The sequence below is a fragment of the Haemaphysalis longicornis genome, unplaced genomic scaffold (genome assembly GCF_048455015.1).
Source record: "Haemaphysalis longicornis isolate Haplotype H1 unplaced genomic scaffold, Haemaphysalis longicornis Haplotype H1 scaffold_12, whole genome shotgun sequence".
Classification (NCBI taxonomy): domain Eukaryota; kingdom Metazoa; phylum Arthropoda; class Arachnida; order Ixodida; family Ixodidae; genus Haemaphysalis; species Haemaphysalis longicornis.
This window is the reverse complement of record NW_027526225.1, coordinates 112468937-112487566: the sequence shown is the minus strand read 5'-3', so window position 1 is coordinate 112487566 and position 18630 is coordinate 112468937. Positions and strand designations below refer to the sequence as shown.

At 46.5% G+C, this 18630-nt stretch overlaps 2 protein-coding genes and 1 long non-coding RNA gene across 5 annotated transcripts in view; 2 read left to right on the top strand and 1 right to left on the bottom strand.

Annotated features, from left to right (window-relative positions):
• Positions 1-18630, bottom strand: part of LOC144163275 (uncharacterized) — a 45145-nt gene that overhangs the window by 22998 nt on the left and 3517 nt on the right. For 2 of the 3 annotated variants that reach the window (XM_077694162.1, XM_077694164.1), the window contains exon 2: positions 7712-7775. In XM_077694162.1, the coding sequence (XP_077550288.1) occupies positions 7712-7775 (64 nt within the window). Of the gene's footprint in view, positions 1-4951; positions 5090-7711; positions 7776-18630 lie in introns of those variants that run through there. The other variant, XM_077694165.1, reaches the window with a different exon arrangement.
• Positions 460-3359, top strand: LOC144163278 (uncharacterized). Its single transcript, XR_013320876.1, has 3 exons — positions 460-742; positions 838-966; positions 1073-3359. It is a non-coding gene; the product is annotated as an uncharacterized LOC144163278 (long non-coding RNA).
• LOC144163274 (GPI alpha-1,2-mannosyltransferase 3-like) lies at positions 5587-18294 on the top strand. The gene is made up of 7 exons (XM_077694161.1): positions 5587-5763; positions 5832-5973; positions 7849-7966; positions 8881-9113; positions 11559-11705; positions 14723-14980; positions 17575-18294. Exons 1-7 carry the CDS (start codon positions 5739-5741, stop codon positions 18137-18139), a joined length of 1488 nt encoding a protein of 495 aa, XP_077550287.1. The 5' UTR covers positions 5587-5738; the 3' UTR covers positions 18140-18294.

Here is an 18630-nt window from a genome sequence, read left to right as displayed (position 1 = left end):
AGCAAGCAGTGGCCCGTTCGAGTACCTGGCCGTGCCGTCCACGTCAACAGCCACGATGGCTGCACCACAAACATGTGAGTCTGTTCATCTTCCATTCAATTCCATGTATTTGAGTGTGCTGGTAAGCTTGCAGCTTTGTTTAATGGTCGGATGTTCTCTGCATTTTTAGCAAGCAGTGGCCCGTTCGAGTACCTGGCCGTGCCGTCCACGTCAACAACCACGATGGCTGCACCACAAACATGTGAGTCTGTTCATCTTCCATTCAATTCCATGTATTTGAGTGTGCTGGTAAGCTTGCAGCTTTGTTTAATGGTCGGATGTTCTCTGCATTTTTAGCAAGCAGTGGCCCGTTCGAGTACCTGGCCGTGCCGTCCACGTCAACAACCACGATGGCTGCACCACAAACATGTGAGTCTGTTCATCTTCCATTCAATTCCATGTATTTGAGTGTGCTGGTAAGCTTGCAGCTTTGTTTAATGGTCGGATGTTCTCTGCATTTTTAGCAAGCAGTGGCCCGTTCGAGTACCTGGCCGTGCCGTCCACGTCAACAGCCACGATGGCTGCACCACAAACGTGTGAGTCTGTTCATCTTCCATTCCATTCCATGTATTTGAGTATGCTGGTAAGCTTGCAGCTTTGTTTAATGGTCGGATGTTCTCTGCATTTTTAGCAAGCAGTGGCCCGTTCGAGTACCTGGCCGTGCCGTCCACGTCAACAGCCACGATGGCTGCACCACAAACATGTGAGTCTGTTCATCTTCCATTCAATTCCATGTATTTGAGTGTGCTGGTAAGCTTGCAGCTTTGTTTAATGGTCGGATGTTCTCTGCATTTTTAGCAAGCAGTGGCCCGTTCGAGTACCTGGCCGTGCCGTCCACGTCGACCACCAGAGCTTCTCCATTCCCTTCCCACCACTTTGAAAGCAGCCATGTGCCTGCACCGGCAGCTACACTGGCATCCAGGCAGGGTACGTAACCATGTATGCTTGATCACTGCACCGAAATTTTCGCTCGTAGAAATACAACTGAATATTGTATAACGGTTCTCACAAACCCACATTTTTTTTTTTTTAGATACACCAGTCAAGAAGAGAAAAGGCAGGCCAAAAAAACAGACGACACCACGAACCAAAAGACAGCTTCACCACTACCGGATCGAGAACGCTCGGCTCCGTCGGACCCTGTCACGAATGAAGCCTGCAAGACCAGTACTGTCACGAGCACAGATCATTTCCGAGTCAGCCAGGTATCTCAACAAAGACTTCTTGGACATTCTGCGTGTACAGATGTACCTCCAGCCCTTAAACAAGTACGGAAGGCGCTGGCCTCCTGAGTTTCGGCAGTTTGCCCTCAACCTGTACTTCAGCAGCCCAAAGGCATATAGATATCTGGCTAAGGTCCTAAGCCTTCCAACAGTCACATCCCTGCGAACCTGGCTGTCGAGCATCACCATTAAACCTGGTGTGTTTCCACAAGTTCTTGAATTGTTAAAAGAAAAAACAAAGAATTGGGAAATGATCAACAGAGCCTGCACATTGATCTTTGACGAAATGTCACTGAAGCGAAATTTGCAGTATGACTCCAAGCAAGATATTGTCCATGGTTATGCGGACACCGGGTACGAAAGGAGGAAGAATGTGGCGAACACTGCCCTATTGGTCCTAGTGTCGGGCATTGCAAAGAAATGGATTCAGCCGGTTGCTTTCATGACTGGGGAGGCAGCTGTTCGCTCTGGGCCACTTTTGATCCTTCTTAAAAGATTGATCAGGGACTTAAAGGAGTCCGGTCTTTTCGTGAAGGCACTGATTTGTGATCAGGGAAGCAGCAATGGTGTTGTGGCAAAAACGCTAGGAATAAGCCCAGAAAAACCGTTCTTTACAATAGATGGCACGAAAGTATATTTCATTTTTGATCCCCCTCACCTTTTGAAATGCACAAGGAATAACCTGCGGAAGCATAACCTGAAGATTGGAACAAAAGTAGTCAGTTGGGAACACATTAAGCAGCTCTATGTGTCCACGCACCACTTGAAGTTGAAGTACGTGCCAAAATTGACCGATAGGCATATCTATGAGACTCCTTTTGGCAACATGAAGGTGAAGTATGCAGCACAGGTGTTCAGCAGGAGTGTGTACTTAGCAATGCAGGCATTCATCGCCTTTAATGAGTTGCTCCCCACGGCTGTGGATACAGCAGAGTTTGTAGAGCGGATGGATGATTTGTTCGACACCGTAAACAGCTCCTGTGTTCGAATCCGAGAGAGAAAAATGAGACATGCTATCTCTCCATCCACTGCGCATGTTCAGTTCTTGAATTCATGCTTCTCCTGGTTTCAGTCGTGGAAGTTCGAGTCCAGTTCTCAGCCTAGAACCATACGTGGTTGGCAGGTGACAGTCAGGGCCATTGTTTTGCTTTGGGCAGAGCTCCAAGCTTCCTTTGGGTTTCAGTTTCTACTGACACGTAACCTCAACCAGGACCCGCTTGAAAATTTGTTCGGAATTGTCAGGCAGCAGCACGGCTGCAATGAAACGCCAAATGCGTACCAATTTGCTGCTGGGCTCAAACATATTGTAGTCGGCAAGCTCTTCAAACTATCCGACAACAGCAACTGTGAGCAAGACAAATCTGTTCTGTTAACAGAGCTGAAAAGGCTACCGCTGTCAGATGTCGCAGGCCAGGGCCAGAGCCAGAGCACAGCCAGTACGAGTCTAGATGTTCCGGAACATCTCTCCGAAACTGACCTGCCTTCACTTGATGTTCTTGAAGCAAACATAGTTTGTTACGTGTCAGGATATCTGGTACACACGTTCCTAAAGAGTAAGGCTTGTGACTCGTGTAGACAACTTCTAAAGTCCCCGAGCCAAGACCTCACCTCGTCAAATCAAGTATTTATGATGTTCAAGGCAGTAGAAATAGAAGGCAGGACACTAGGTAACCTAGCTGTGCCAACTGAGATGGCCTTTCACCATGTGGCCAGGTTGGAGCAGCTGTTTTCTGTCGCAATAAATGACGTTGCACACAAAGAACGGGTATCGCACGAGCTAGTGAGCATCATGAGGGAGGCCGGTGAAGGACCATTTTGCAGCAAGGACTGCTGTGAGGCGTTCCTGAAGATGTTCGTTCGAATTCGCCTACTTTGGTACCTGAGGATGAGGAACAGAGACCTCAGCAAAATCAAAGAGTCGAAGTCATCAGCAAAGAGGAAGCTGAAAAAGCTCTAAACGAAACATTGGGGCCTTATAGGCAGCTTATGAGAACTGCTTTATTAATATCTATCTCTGGCTGATAGTTTATCTATGCAAGTGCTTCTGGGCAACACGAAAGTGCTCGGCAGGAGTGTGTACTTAATGGTTGATCTGCACCATGCTTCTTCTTTTTTTTTTTGGGGGGGGGGGGGGGGGGGGGTGACTGACGGTATTTTTATTTCTGTTCTTACTAACACTCAACCTCAACCATACCCTGCTTAAGCTGTACGGGCTTCACGATGTTACTGTCACAGCAGTGCTTTGATCCTGCAGGTGACTTTCGAATTCCCCCTATGTCGAGGTAGAACATGCCCCAGTGGGCTTGAATCGCATTGTTTCAACTTCGGCAGTGTACATGGTACACACTTTAATGAAGGCATATGAGTCTCGCAAAGAGCTCGTGGAGGATGAGAGCCACCAATTTCTGTACTGTCATGAGCACATGTAATTTCCACGTGTTCCAGGGACCCTGGTCCCTGGTAGCAGTTTTCCTGTGGCGTGTTTGTGTTGGTGTGCTGTTTTGTTGTAAACAGAGTGCCATTTTTTGCAATGTGGGAGGTAGAATGTGTGTGAATCAGTGTTTGATATAGCAGGAACCAGTGTTCGACATGCCATGACATTGTACCACTTGTATTGATCTTTTATTTTTATCTCATCATATATAATCGACATTACTGCGACTGAAATACACAATATCCTTCATTTTGCTCTACAAGTTTCTGATAAGCTGTGAATGGCAAGAATAACAAACAAGCATTCTATTTACTGCTTTTTGTTGCATCTTGATGTGCAATTGCTTCTTAGGTAACCGTGAAGAGAACACATCAAAGTCGGTGCCGGGCAGGTTTTTCATGTCGGGTTTGAGGTACCCAACATATTTGTGAATAGTTAGGAAACTCGGGGAAAATTAATTTGCAGTCATTTCCTCAATACCCTGGCGCGATCGAGTTGTCATCTTGCTACCTTCTAATGACCTCTGTTATTGTAAGGCCTTTGTTGCTTGTGAAGAAACTTTATGCACTGTTGTGTATCACCCGTTTTGTCCGCCCTCCCTGTAGTGGAAATAGTAGCTAGTAACAAGAATATAGTGGAACATTAACAAATGCATTCTTCATCGCTACTGTACTGCTGACATACCAGTGCTAAGGGCGTATTGCATGACACTTTTTTCTGTATGGAGTGAGCATTGAATGGCTTACAATGCAATAATCTTGTATATTGACGTTACCGTGAGCTCTACTTTCCGTTCACTAGGCAGTTTTAGCATATCGTTACCGTGTTTGCGTTACCGTTTACCGTGTTACCGGAGCGCTGGCGACGGTGAAGCCTGTGCCGGTAAGTTATCGTTCGCGGTAAGGCCCGTTCACACTGCGACGAAAGCGACCAGAATTCTGTCGCTTTGTCGCGCGCCGACAAAAATTGGTACCCACCATTCGCCAAAAACGGTCGTCACGCAACAAAGCGAGCTCGTTTTCGTCGCAAGTGTGAACGCGCTTTGAGTCTCGCGCTGCGCAAACTCCCGCAAACAGTAACGTGAACACGGTAACGATGCGCTAAAACTGCCTAGTAGTAAACTTTGTTTGTTCATATGTACAGTATCACATGTTAAAAGCTACATATTTGTTAGCTGCATGTATTTCTTTATCACATCCTATGTATTCGCATAAGTGTTTTCTTTTTATTCATGCAATAAACAGTCCAAGCTCACTTTGGTCTTTTTGCTTCGTGCCAGTCGAGGCGTCCCCGTCTCCTGGTACTGCATGCTTAGAACGCGATTAGCTGCAAGTAGCACACCATCCAGTGCTTTGTAAAGCGATCAGCCGGTCGTGGCCCGGCGTACACTGTGGGTTCCGCCATATTTAAAAGGCGTTCAAACGCCCACTGCAAAGAATCCGCCATGTTTACAAAGCCTTGTTTCAGCGCCACCAAGCGGGCTAACTGGGTAGTTCACGACGCCGCCGCTACGATTTTTCTGGCACTACAGGCAAAGCTAGACCTTTGCTTCTCTAAAATCCTCCCTGTTCTGTGTTTCAAACCGGCGTCGGCCACCGCCCTCTCAATAGTTGGGACAACAATTGAAAAAAAATGTTTGGTGCAATAAAATAAATAAAACTTAAAATAATTTGAAACGTCACGAAATAAAATTTTGTTTCTGAGGTAAAAAAACGGCAAGCGTTTTTGCTCGGCGCGGTGCTTGGCTGCTGCTTTGCGTCACGTCGTAACAATATTAGTTGTAATAATTGTGCGTAATATAGTGCAGAATAGAAATAATTCTTATTTTAACTAGAAAAGTATTTAAATACTAGAGGCTTTTTTTATTATCATGATCATCATCACAGCAGACGATCGCAGCGCCAGAATATTCCACCAGTTCACTCTAGTGCGGTCGTTCGAATCGTTCGTGAGCTCCGAGACGAGTCCCGTCGAACAAAAAATAGCACCGATCGCCTTCGGCGAAAACTTGTCGCTTGCCCTGATTTTGCGGCCGATCACAAATGACAAAGGAGCCGAAAAAAGATGGTATGCAGGAAGGGATTGACTGGGTGGCCTCGCTGATCGGCTGGTTATGTGCGATTGTGCTTTTGCAGAGATGGAGAAGGAGTACCCCAAGGTGTTTTTTCTGTTTATGTTCGTGCTGTTCCGGTTCGGAGGGACGTTCTTCGTGAGGACAGCGTTTGTCCCCGACGAGTACTGGCAGTCGCTCGAAGTGGCTCACAAGTTTGTTTTCGGGTAACTGCAACTTCCATTTCACATTTCACAGGAGGTTTAAAAAATAGGCTGTGGCTAGCGTTCCGTCCAGACGGAACGATATACAAGTGCTAAAGTTCCGTCCAGACGGAACAGAGCGCTGCGGGTTATCCTTCCGTCCAGACGGAATACAACTGACAGCTTAGCGTTCCGTCCAGACGGAGCTTAGCGTTCCGTCCAGACGGAGCCGGCGTGAAATTTGTACAGTTCCGTCCAGACGAAAGCAAAACTGGCTGATGAGGCCCCCCAGGCTCTGTTTTCGGATTTGGAGTTGGGGTTGCGCCTCAGATAATTGCACTAATGTACCGGGTTCGATTCCCCCCAGACTCGGGTTTTTTTTTTTTTTTTTTTTTTTTTTTTTTTTTTTTTTTTTTTTTACGTGGTTGTGCCACCGTTTTGTAACAGCTAACTTCGTGCCCAGTGTGCAGTTGACGCGGTGAGAGCAGTCGGTCTTGATTTTGCACTCAACCGGCCGCTCCGCTGACGCTCACTAGAGCCAAGGCCGACGTATCCATCGGCAGAGTTCCAGTCATCTGTAGTTCGTAATGGTGATTACTAATTAACGGTTATTCTGGCTAGTCAATGAGCGGAAGCGGTTCGTTCGGCTGGGTAAATATCAAGAAAGACTGCTCTCGCTGCTTGTTGTGAAGGGGGGCGATTCGTTTGACGGCCGATCATCTCATTGAGTGATGATTAATCAAACGTGACTCTGGCTAGTCAATGAGTGGAAGTGGTTTGACTGGTTGGGTAAAAATCAACAAAACTCAAGAAAGGCGATCGGACTAACTCTAACTCCTTCAAACGGAACTCCAAGCCACTACCTCAACCACGCCTACTTCACAACAAGCAGCGAGAGCAGTCTTTCTTGATATTTACCCAGCCGACATACCGCTTCCGCTCATTGACTAGCCAGAATAACCGTTAATTAGTAATCACCATTACGAACTACAGATGATCGGAACTCTGCCGATGGGTACGTCGGCCTTGGCTCTAGTGAGCGTCAGCGGAGCTGCCGGTTGAGTGCAAAATCAAGACCGACTGCTCTCACCGCGTCAACTGCACACTGGGCACGAAGTTAGCTGTTACAAAACGCTGGCACGACCACGCAAAAAAAAAAATCGAGTCTGGGGGGAATCGAACCCGGTACATTAGTGCAATTATCCGAGGCGCAACCTCTACACCAAATCCGAAGACAGAGCCTGTAGCGTCTAATCAGCCAGTTTTGCTTTCGTCTGGAATGAACTGTACAAATTTCATGCCGGCTCCGTCTGGACAGAACTTTAGCACTTGTATATCATTCTGTCTGGACGGAACGCTAGCCACAGCCTAAAAAATAAGGTTGCGTGTCACTCTAACTGGAACGGCGTAGCAGACGACGCTGCAAATTTGTTTACGGCGCTTGCGTGTACTGGCGCAAGTTTCGCCACCTTGACCAGGGTAGCACAGTGCTCTGTAATCAGTCGATGCTTGCCTGATATTGTTAGATTTTTAAGAGGCTGCGCCTGAATGGATACAAAAGGGGTTTTGTAGAAAAGATGTGGAATCGTGGAAAGTGACGGCGTAAGATAATTCTTTTCTCCACCAGCTTATGTCATGTCCAGGCCTGTTGAAATGTGCACTGTTCTTGCGCGCAGTGCCAGCGCACACGACCAAGGCTAATTTGTTCAAGTAACAATTCCAAGTTTTTTTTTGTTTACATAGATCGGAATATCGAGCTTACCTTTGTATTCTTGCACATTTTTCCCTCCAGCAAGGCAGACTGTTGCTTGAGATATTGGGACTTCCTGACAATGCAAAAAACATTTATTGCCACATTTTTTCTACGACATTGCATAAAGAACCGCGTGTTCCTTTCAGCTATGGCTACAAGACATGGGAGTGGAAACATGCCATCCGGAGCTCTGTGTACCCCTTGTTCATCTCGGCCCAGTATTACCTGCTCAAGGTGCTCAAAATCGACACCGTGTTCATGGTGGTGAGTCGCGCTGCTTTTGTAGCTGTTGTCAGCTGAGCAGGCGGACTGGGGTTTGACCACAAGCTTTCTTTTTATTCTTCAATCTCTTGACCGCAAACGGGACCAGAAGTACACCCAGTCGTCCTCCTAAGCCCGGAAATGAATTTGAAACTGCTTTTTAAGCAGCCTGTGACATTGAACTTAGTGTAAAGTCACAACGGTGTTATGTATACAACGAAAGGCGAAGACCGAAAGAAATTTTACTTCTTTCAACCATTACGCTGCTTGCATAAATAAACCTATTTATGAAAACAAAACCAAAGTGAGTTTATTTTGCGGCATCCATCGGCTAATACATGCAACAAGATTTGCCCTGGCTTGCAATGTATTACCCTCTGTTGTGCACCCGTAGTAGCTTGCACTTTTTGAAATACTACTATTAAGCAAATGTAATTCTCCCGAATCTTGGCTCCTTGCGAGATTTTAAGGCTGATCGTCGTTCAAGGTGTAACCACAAGCAGCGATTTTGCTGAACAACGCAAGGGGTGTAACTCAATGGGTACAGTAAACAGATATTGTTGACAACAGCGATAAGTGAAAAAATTAATACACTGCCGCTGGGGGTGATGACAGCGACAGCAACAAGCCATCGCTGTTGCTCTCGACCAGCCGGCCACAAGCAGGCTACAAGTGAGCAACGGAGGCCTGCCTCCGGCAATTATAATTTTTTCTGCTCGCCGCTGTCGCCCACACTGCCTGTTCACAACCACATTGAGTTGAGTTTTTCGCAATGCTCACCAAAATCGCCACATGTGGTTAGTCCTTCAATGTCATTTGTAGTTTCTTGCCATTGCAAAAGAGCTTACGTATGCTTGGCTGTGATGAAAATGGATGCCCATTGATGGTTGTTTTTTTTTTTCTCCCCGTTTTTGCAGACGATGGTCCCGCGCCTAGTGCAGGCGCTGATGTCGGCCCTGGGCGACTACTGGACGGTCGAGCTGGGTCGGAAGCTGTTTGGCTACGAGGGGGCCTGCTGGACGTCCTTCTCGCTGCTCTGCTCGTGGTTCCTGCACTACACGGCCTCTCGGACGCTGACCAATGTGGCCGAGCAGGTGTTCACGGCTGGAGCACTCTGCCTGTACCCCTGGAGGGGACAGAAGCTGCCAAGGTTCGTTCTGAGGGCTGCGTCTGCTGGTGCACACGCTTTCTCATAAACGGGTGCACCAACAGAGACTATACGGAGTGTGTACACGCACATAGTATGCATGGGCTATACTATACATACCAAGGCAGTTGTTTTCAATCAGCTGATTTGAGGGCGCCGCTTTACGATGTGGGTGGAAACACCATCACGTGGTATTTTTCATATTTCGCGGGGCTTCTTAATCAGCCAGAAAAAAATTAGTATGCAATTAGTACGTCGTAGAAAATACTGCAGTCATCGATGTACCTCGTGGGTGCCTGCAAGTGCCACATTGACACTTTAATGATTGGGACAATACTTCTCGAGTTCAATAATTAATCAAAATGACCTAATAAAATCTCATTAATGAAAAAATGACTGGTCGCTACTCTGCTGTACTGGATACATTTGCACTAAGTTTTCTTTGAGTAACCTCATTGCACTGTTTTCAAATTTTGGTGCATGATAGCTGGGCCACCCTGTATACGCATGCATATATACGCACATGTGTTACACACGTGTAATATGCATATGCAGAGACACATACGTTACGTATAGTACATATGTGTACGTATGTAATAAATGTATAGTGTACGTGCATGTGTGTGTGTGTGTGTGTGTGTGTGGATTGCAGTCTGCTATTAATATTGGCACTTGCAGCACTGACAAAGGGAGACAAAGGTGGACACATAAGGGCTCATGCAATCACCTTGTCTTTATCCTTTGGCGCTGCAAGTTTGAATCAGCAAGTTCTGTCAAGCATCTATTGTGAGGAGCAGGATCATGATCCTACTCCTAATTCCGCCACTCGTGTTGGGGTTAAGTGATTGTCCCCAGTTTAGCAAAAAGTCGTTTGGGATGATGGTGATTACGGCAATTTGAATGTCACGAAATGCACACACATGTACAGGCAGATTTTTAAGAAGAGCTTGCTGCTGGGCGAGTTGGAAGGAACTCTGCGACGTGGTTGAGGCACTGAAAATGGACGGACACAAGAACGATGACAGGATAGCGCTTGTCCTGTCATCTTTCTTGTGTCTGTCCATTTTGCACGCTTCAACCATGTAGCAAAGATACATTTTTGCTTGCTGCCTGGGGATACTAGGTACTATTGTGATAAAAAGCATAGATTGCCCACAGTTCTTGCACAGGTGCTGCTGTTGCTGTTCATAGATTATCATAGGTCATTTCGCAGTGCTCTGGTGAAAAATTTGGCTTGAGTCTGAACTCGGACACGTACAGGACGCAAAAAGAGAGGAGGCCGTAAAAGATGATCATTTGTGTTTTGCCAGCAAAAGTAATCTGTTTGCCAAATTTCTGTGTGCATACATTCTCGATAAACTTTCATATGATGTAGAATAAGGGCATCGTATAACGAGATGATTCAGTACTTTAACTCCTAAGGACAAGCATGAGTCATCCAAGGATGTTGCCCTGCTGTATAAATTTTCGAAAAATAATTTTTTTACCGGCGCGGGCATTACGAAAGTTGCTATCTGGATTTTTGGCAATTTATAATGAATGTTTCTAAATGACCTTAGACATTTAAATCTTTCATGAGAAGGCAGCTTGGTAGTACAAGCATTAATGGTTTATGTCAAGAACCTGTCCATTGGATGCAACACACAGAAAGGACCTGGTGTTATTGGGGCAATTGCAGTCCAGTCCCTTGAGTAGGGTGCACATTAGTAGACACGCTTCGCAATTTTGTGTGTTCGCAGGCACAGTGCAACGTCATTGACGTCCCTATGGGTACAGTAAAATCTCGTTAATTCGAACTCGAAGGGGACCATGAAATTGTTCGAATTAAGCAGAGTTTAAATTAGTGCGCGGGCCCTAGAAAGAATGGAAATTGCTCCACACTGTGCGGGCAAAACACAAAGAATCCACCTCTGGACTCGTTATCGCGAATTAGGCGCTATTACACATTTGTGGCAGGTGATTTCGTAAATAATGTTTAGTAAATAATAATGACTTGCACTGGTAGTGCGGCACCCCCTGTAGAACCGAAATAAGATGTTACAGGAGCGAGCGCGCACGCCACGCTGTTGTTTTTCAGTTTCGTTGTTTTGCATCTCTAGAAAATTTGGTTTGGTTTGGATCTGCAACACATTGTAATCACGCTGGTCCGACATCTTCTGCAGGAAGCGATGGAAACCAGGGGATGGCATAGTTCGAACGAACCGCTCTGGATACCGATGCGTTCGAATTATCGGGAGTTTTCCCCCTTTGAAATATACAGGGCTGTGCTGGGACCAGGGCGTCCGTTCGAATTAACAGAGTTCAAATTCACAAGCTTTTACTGTAGTATGCAGCTTTTGCACATTGACTGCTGCAAGATTGAATGTTGCTTATACTTGCTGCTTCTGTCAGACTTCAACGTGTTCTTCTCTTTCTCCCCCCCCCCCCCCCCCCCCCTTGCCATTTCAGGACTTCCTGGAGCTACTTGTGGCTTGTCGGTCTGTCGTGCATGATCCGACCCACGGCTCTGGTTCTGTGGCTGCCCCTGGTTGTGCTGCACCTTGTCCGAGAATCGCACTCAAAGATGTTCCTCGTCAGGAGGCTCATCTTCACCAGGTGTGTTTGGTGCTCGGCCCGTGCTCGCATTCCTCCGAGGCCTGTCCCGTCATGTTTTGTGGTGGCACGGGATCTTGCACTTGTATTAAGTCAAGCACTGTTCACTTCAGCCCTGATAAAACAGTTCCATGGGTGTATATATCGCAACGTTTTCTGCTACAAGCTTGCTTGACTGCGTTAAGCGCAGTGTTGTAAAAAGCTCTTGCTTGTTTCTCGTGATTTATCACACATATTTTAGTGCACAGGTCCCACAAAGAACAGTTCAAGGGATCTTCCTCTGCAAGAATTTTGTTCATCTAATTAGTATTCACGGAGTTATCAAAGTTATCTTTTTCTTCAAAGCTGCTTGTTGTGCTGTGAAAGGCAGTGGTGGCTCATTGGCTAAGGCGTTGTGCTGCTGAGCCCCAGGACACGGGGTCCATCCCAGTCGTGGTGGCTGCTCTTCAGATAGAGGCGAAAGATGAAAACGGCTGTGATTCGAGATGTCAGCACATGGTAAATGTAGTCATCGTTAATCTGGAGCCCTCCGCTACGATGTGTCTTAAGTCTTATTGCCCAGGTATGTGGAGCAAGATAATAGATAGGAGGCAAAACACCCATTACTACAAGAGAGCGACCAGGTAATGTCAAAATGAAAACTAACATGGACTGCGAATTTTCGCGATGACGAAAGGTATGATAGTGGCTTCTGATGGGTGAGATCATTGCAGCCACGCGGCGTCGGCACAGTTTCTCCTCCTCCAACAGATGCTGCTAGCTTGAGGGGGGATGTGGCAAGTAAAATGACTTTTTTTATTTGCAGACCAAATCTAATCAAATTAGGAGCATTTATGTAACTAACTATCCTAACAACAAAACTGAAATCAGATTAAGATACCTGCTATACTTTTTAGGTTACAAGACTAATTACCTGAAACCTGCATTAAGCATAATTAACTAACTAGGCAAGAACTCGACAAGATTTTTATGTCAGTGTGATCAGAAATGTCTGTTCTGTGCAAGGAAGCCATTAGATTATTGCATTATGTCCTTTAGGCATAAATAAATAACAAGAGAAGTTTCACCTTACTTTTGAAATCAGAAATAGTTTCATGTCAAACAGAAAGTGAAACTTCCGTCTTTCTTTTTAGATACCTAAAGAAAATAAATCACTAATCTAATAGCTTCCTTGCATAGAATAGATCTTCCTCACCATGCTGACATAAAGATCTTGCTAAGTTCTTGCCTAATTAGTTTTTTAATTTTGCGGTGACTTTGTGTAGGTAATTAGTCTTGTAACTGAAAAAGTATAGAAGATATTTTAAAGCTGATTTAAATTTTGATATTAGGATAGTTAACTGCATAAATGCTCCTAACTGAATTAGATATGGTCCACAAATAGCAAAAATAGTTTTACTTGCCAAGTCCACCCCTAACCTGCACCAATTGCTTGTTACGTTATCCAAACGCTTTGGGATGCAAAGTTTCACATCCTGTGTTCCTTACTCCAGCCCCAGGTATGGCTTCAGTGTTTTAAACTCCGAAAATATGATCTGTTTTTTTTTTTTTTTTTTGTGTGTGTGTGTGTGTGTGTGTGTGAAAGGTACCATCTTGGCTCGTGACGGTGACGAGACTAATTAATGTTGTGAACATTAGCAGTCAATGAACATTATCATGTCAACATCATATCTGAGGGTAGTGAACGTCTTCTCTAATTACACTCCATCTGGGTGCGCACAGCCTGGTTGTGTGATTAATGTGCACAGGAACGAATGTATGCTATTCTGAGCACCACTTGGGCTGAACTTTGCTGTTCCCGTGTTTCGCGTCAGCACCGTCCGGTATGGCTGTAGCAATCATTGCATCCATCATCACGGTGAACACGAAGTTTTTGAAATGGATTGCGTGTGTACAAAGGTAAAACGGAGGCGGCTGCCAGTAGCTGCTACTTGCTTTTTTGTAAACCTAATAGTGTTCTTTTGCCGTCATGCTGAAAGCGGTAAAAACTTGGTTTCCCCAAAGGCCGCTGTTGATGATTGACTGTGGGGTCTAATGTGCCAAAGCTACAATGAGGTGCGCCCTATTAAGGGCCCCGGATTAATTTTGACCCGCTGGGTATCTTTCTTGTGCGCCTAAATCTCGGCACACGGCGTTTTCACTTCCATCGGAAAAGCAGCCAACACGTGGGTACCAAAGGCCTCAGTACACGCGTTGCTCGATGAGATGCCTATCCATGTGCAGCTGCTTGCAAGCGAGATGATGTTGCTGTTTACCAGTGTACACAATGTCTTTCTACGAAGTACATGCATGGTCTTGTGACGAGGTATATGATAAGAAGCCTCATAAAATTATCAGCATAGGTGAACATAATAGCACTTAGGTGTGGAGCATACATCACTGATAACAGAAAGTGTTCGAGGTAGATTGGTAGCAGATGATAGGAGGACTGTGCTTGTGCTTTATTGGAAGTGCACAACAAAATGTGATCAGGGATCTACAAAGCTGTCGTCAGTGAAAGTGCAGATCGTGACGGAGCTCGGAGCTTTTTACTAATATGTGAGGGGAAGGATGATAATTGCATTTGGAGACAGCTGGAAGGAAGATGAGGGTGGAACGTGATGCACGCAAGGATTTGCTGGGAAGTCTGGCATGCATCATGCACTAGTGCATGGCTTAGGGTTGGTTGAATGCAGGGTTTAACGCGCCGACACAACGCAGGCGATGAGGCGCGCCGTAGTGGAGGGCTCTGGATTAATTTTGACCACCCGGGGATCTTTAACGTGCGCCGAAGTCTCGTACACATGGGCGGGTTTGCTTTTCGCCTCCATGAGCATGGCTTAGGAGCCGGTACAAAAGCGTTAAGAGAAGAATCGCACCTGCGTTCTGGGCAGCACAGTGTATGTATTTTTCTTCGTCTCAGTTTTAGCACTGTTTTTAAAAGTGGCATATTATTTTTCAGGTCAGCTTCAGTAGCTAGTTCAAAAAGAATTTGCTGAGCTAAGAGCTTTTAATGCGCCTCTTCTCGCCCCCCCGTTCAGCGCGTGCTGCTTCGGTGCCCTGATGCTGTGTGACCGGTGGTTCTACCGGCGCTGGGTGTGCACGCCGTGGAACTTCCTCAAGCTGAACCTGGTGGCGGACGTGGGCGCCCACTACGGCACGCACCCCTGGCACTGGTACTTCACCCAGGGCATGCCCGCCGTGCTCGCCGTGCAGCTGGTGCCCTTCGTGCTGGGCCTGCGGGTGGGGCGCTGCCGCCTGCTGGCCGCCATCGTCATCTGGCACATGCTAGTGCTCAGGTGGGGAAGGAAGTCCATTCGCTGGGGAGGTCTCTGGCAAACGTGCTCGACCAGGGTTGCCCAATCCTTGTCCGCTGAGGGGAAGAGGCTGGAGATCTGTGGGAGAGGCCTTCGTCCTGCAGTGGTGCAACCAGGCTTGTGGTTTCGATGACAGGGGAGGGAGGGAGATCAAGTCTTCGCAAAGACGCAGCAGGGCATCAGAAGATACTTCAAGCAGACAAGTTGCTTTGCATCATGTCACAAGCTGGTTGCGTGCCTTAGATTGTGCTTGGGCAGGATTAAAGACCCTTCCGGATCCAATTTCAGGAGATCATTAAAGTTGCCTCTGGGCCCTTTAGAAGGCTTAATGTCTGAGCACCTGCTTAAAGGGGCCATGCAGACAAAACACAAGTTTGTTTTATTTGAAAGATTTAGTGTTTTATAGGGCCCTGAGCGCTTGGTCGGCAGCAGAGGATGCTTTATTCATGGAGAAATTAAATGTTTTAAGTCAAAATTTCAATTCTCCCGCTTAAAACTAAATATAGCCTGCTGACCAGGGCTGCTCCCACCTCACAGGTGCCCATTTGATTATCTTGTTTATTGCCAACTTTCATAGATGGTGCTGCAGTACTGCTGAAAGTAGGGGCCTTAGCTGAAGGGCCAGTGTTTGGTTGTCTTGTTTGTCGCCCACTTTCATAGATGGTGCTGCAGTACTGCTGAAGTGGCGGTGTTTTCACTTTGCTTCTGGCTGGACTTCTACACCTGCTGTATTTTTATCATGTATTCATGCTAATCATTTCTAAAACTTAAGCTATGACTTGACAAACATGGGCACGTAAGTGACCGTGCCGCTTGTGTCAGTTGGTCAGTGTTGTTTCAGAGAAGTCCAGCGCATCCGACGGCTGTGTTAGCGGCGTCAGCCGGCAAAGTGCCGCTCTGACTGCTTCGATGTTTACGTGTTCACTTGTGACTTTAATTGATCACCCCACAATTCTTACTGCTATAAAAAGAATGTGCCCCAAACTTAAGCACAAATAGCTCACTCGGCAAGCTTATTAGCCGTGCCTAATTTGCTTTTGCTTTTGCCGGCCTCCGCCAATCGCAGAGCTGGCTGGTATGACATCATAGGTTCTGTTCCGGGAAATGAGCAGTGGGTCGCATGGCCATTTGCTTTTTTCCAAATTATACAGCTTATTTGAGCGAAGTTTACGTTAAAAGTGGTGTCAGCATGATTCTAACGAGGCAATCTTTTGAATGAACCAAACTTGCATTTTGTCTTCATGGCCCCTTTAATAACTCAGTGGTGCTAGAGTACCTGGTGCTGTGCACGAGTGCCCAGCCCTGCTATGCAATCCCAGCCATTATTGGACTTTAACTCTGCATGCAAGGCGAATGAGTTGGTGACATGCGGAGATTTTGTGGACGTTAAAGGTGGCGACATCTCGTCACTCGTATATTTCGGTGTCACACTCAAATTACCTCTTGAAAAGATGTTTTCAGATAGCGAATTTTCAAAGTCCTTTTCTTGGGGGGAGATGTGTGCTTGCATGGCATGGTCTTGGGCCATTTTTCTTTCATCCACACTATGGGAGATAGAGAAATTTGGCTGCTACTTCGTCCAGTTTGATGAGACCGCTCATGATTTTATTAGGAATCAAATAAAAGGAGTAATTTTCAGGAGCAAGGCAGTCGAAAAGATGCTTGGTCGAGGAGGATTTTGACAACATGAAAAAAATGAAGGCAAAGGTTGCAGCAACAATTGCTGGTTTTATATTTTCAGCTGATGCATCTGCTAACAAGGCAGAAGATACAAGTAAAATTAAACAGCCTGAGAAAAGCAGCAAAAACGAAGTCGGGGAAACTTTTAAACATCAACCAAGAAATAAATAAAAAAAGCTGAGGGAGCTTTTACGAACTCGTTAGCACCTATTTGAGTATTGTGCACTAATGTTCTTATGCTTTGTGCTAAAACAACTTCGATACAATGGTAAAAACATTGTTCTATTACAAATAATTCCAGATAAAGCATTAGATGGGGTGCTTGAAAATTCATTTTCTGGTCTTTGAAAGTCCTTGAAAACCCTTGAATTGTTGCTTTTGAAACCTGTGTGAACCCTGACTTTCCATGGCGTTAACATTCCTATTGGACTTGCAACTTCATGGCCAAGGGCTTAAAAACTGTCGTGTATCAATATGTGAAGTTTTACAATGTGCGCAGTGGCCTAGTTTGCTTGTTTTAGAAATATATCACTTATGTACTGATATGAAAAAATAAAACTCTCGCAAGTTTGACCACGAGTTTGACCACTAGCGCCATGTAATGAAAACTAGATGAACTAAAGGGCATTTCTTGTTTGTTTTTTATTTCAATAAAGATAGGCTATATCTCTAAGATTAAGGAGACTGGGCCGTTGGGAACATTTTCATGGATTTGTAAAACCTTTTGTATCAGTGCACGATGCTTTTTAATATACTGTAAGTCCCGCAGGAATGTAATCTGGGGAGTCCCCCTTAACCCCTGTCAGGTTTTTTTGTGGCACTATATTTCTCAAAATGATATTAACGTAACCCACAGCCCCCGTTCTCTCCAAATCCCTCCTGCCCCTGCGTCGCAGCCTGGTGAGCCACAAGGAGTTCCGCTTCCTGCTGCCGGTGTTTCCGCTGGCCATGTGCGTTTGCGGAGCGGGCATGACCCGGCTGCCGCGCAACTGGGCCCTGGTGCTGGCCAGCCTGCTGGCGCTGGCCTTCTTCCCGCCGGCCATGTACCTGGGCCTGTTCCACCAGAAGGGCACCCTGGAGGCCGTGGAGTACCTGGCGCGGGAGATCGAGCGCAGCCCGCAGCCCAAGAGCGTGGCCTTCCTCATGCCCTGCCACTCGGCGCCCTTCTACAGCCACATCCACCGCAAGGTCAAGATGAAGTTCCTCAAGTGCGAGCCCAACATCCGGGGCCGGAAGGGGCACGTGGACGAGGCGCGCGAGTTCTTCCAGGACCCCATCAACGGCCTCAAGCTGTTCGGCATCGGGGGCATGACCGACTACATCGTCATCTACAACAGCTTCTACAAGCACATGATGGACTTTGTCGTGGACAACGACCTGCAGTTTGTTAAGGGCTTCCTGCACACCCACTTTCCCAATGCCCAAGTGGGCCAGGAGGTGTGGATCTACAAGACTATCTGACACTGGCGGGGTCTCCGCTCGTGCGTTCTAGTCGTGCTCAGTGCTGTGTGGTTGTGCTGCGACCTGGAAAGACAGTGCGACTCTTCTGGAGTACTTTGCTGCAGCGGATGTCTGGTATGGGTTGAGAGGGAAATAAAGACATTGTGGGGGGTTGACATCGGGCCGTTCCCCTTCACTCTCTGCGGGATATTAAAGGAGTAGTGACACGAAATTTCAAAGCTGAGATAACTATCTAAAATACTTCCTTTTTATCAGGAGATATCTCCCAGCAAGTTTCAACAGTAGCCGTTCAGTATAACATATTTTAAATCCATTTCAATCTTCCCCCACGAAAAAGCCCACAACGGGCCAGCATGACATCATCTGCTACTTGCCCCGAACTGCTGACGTCGGGGCTCCTGTGACGTAGCTACCGCGCTTGCTGCGGTTGGCGCGCACTGCTACACTGTGTGTACACGTCGTGGTTTTGGGACTGACGTCAGGCTGCCCGG

Bases quoted from the DNA above. Each gene is read 5' to 3' on its own strand.
- LOC144163274 (XM_077694161.1), top strand. From the start codon at position 5,739: ATGACAAAGGAGCCGAAAAAAGATG. The intron at 9,114-11,558 runs GTTCGTTCTGAG...TTGCCATTTCAG, and splicing joins AGGGGACAGAAGCTGCCAAG to GACTTCCTGGAGCTACTTGT. The intron at 14,981-17,574 runs GTGGGGAAGGAA...CCTGCGTCGCAG, and splicing joins TGGCACATGCTAGTGCTCAG to CCTGGTGAGCCACAAGGAGT.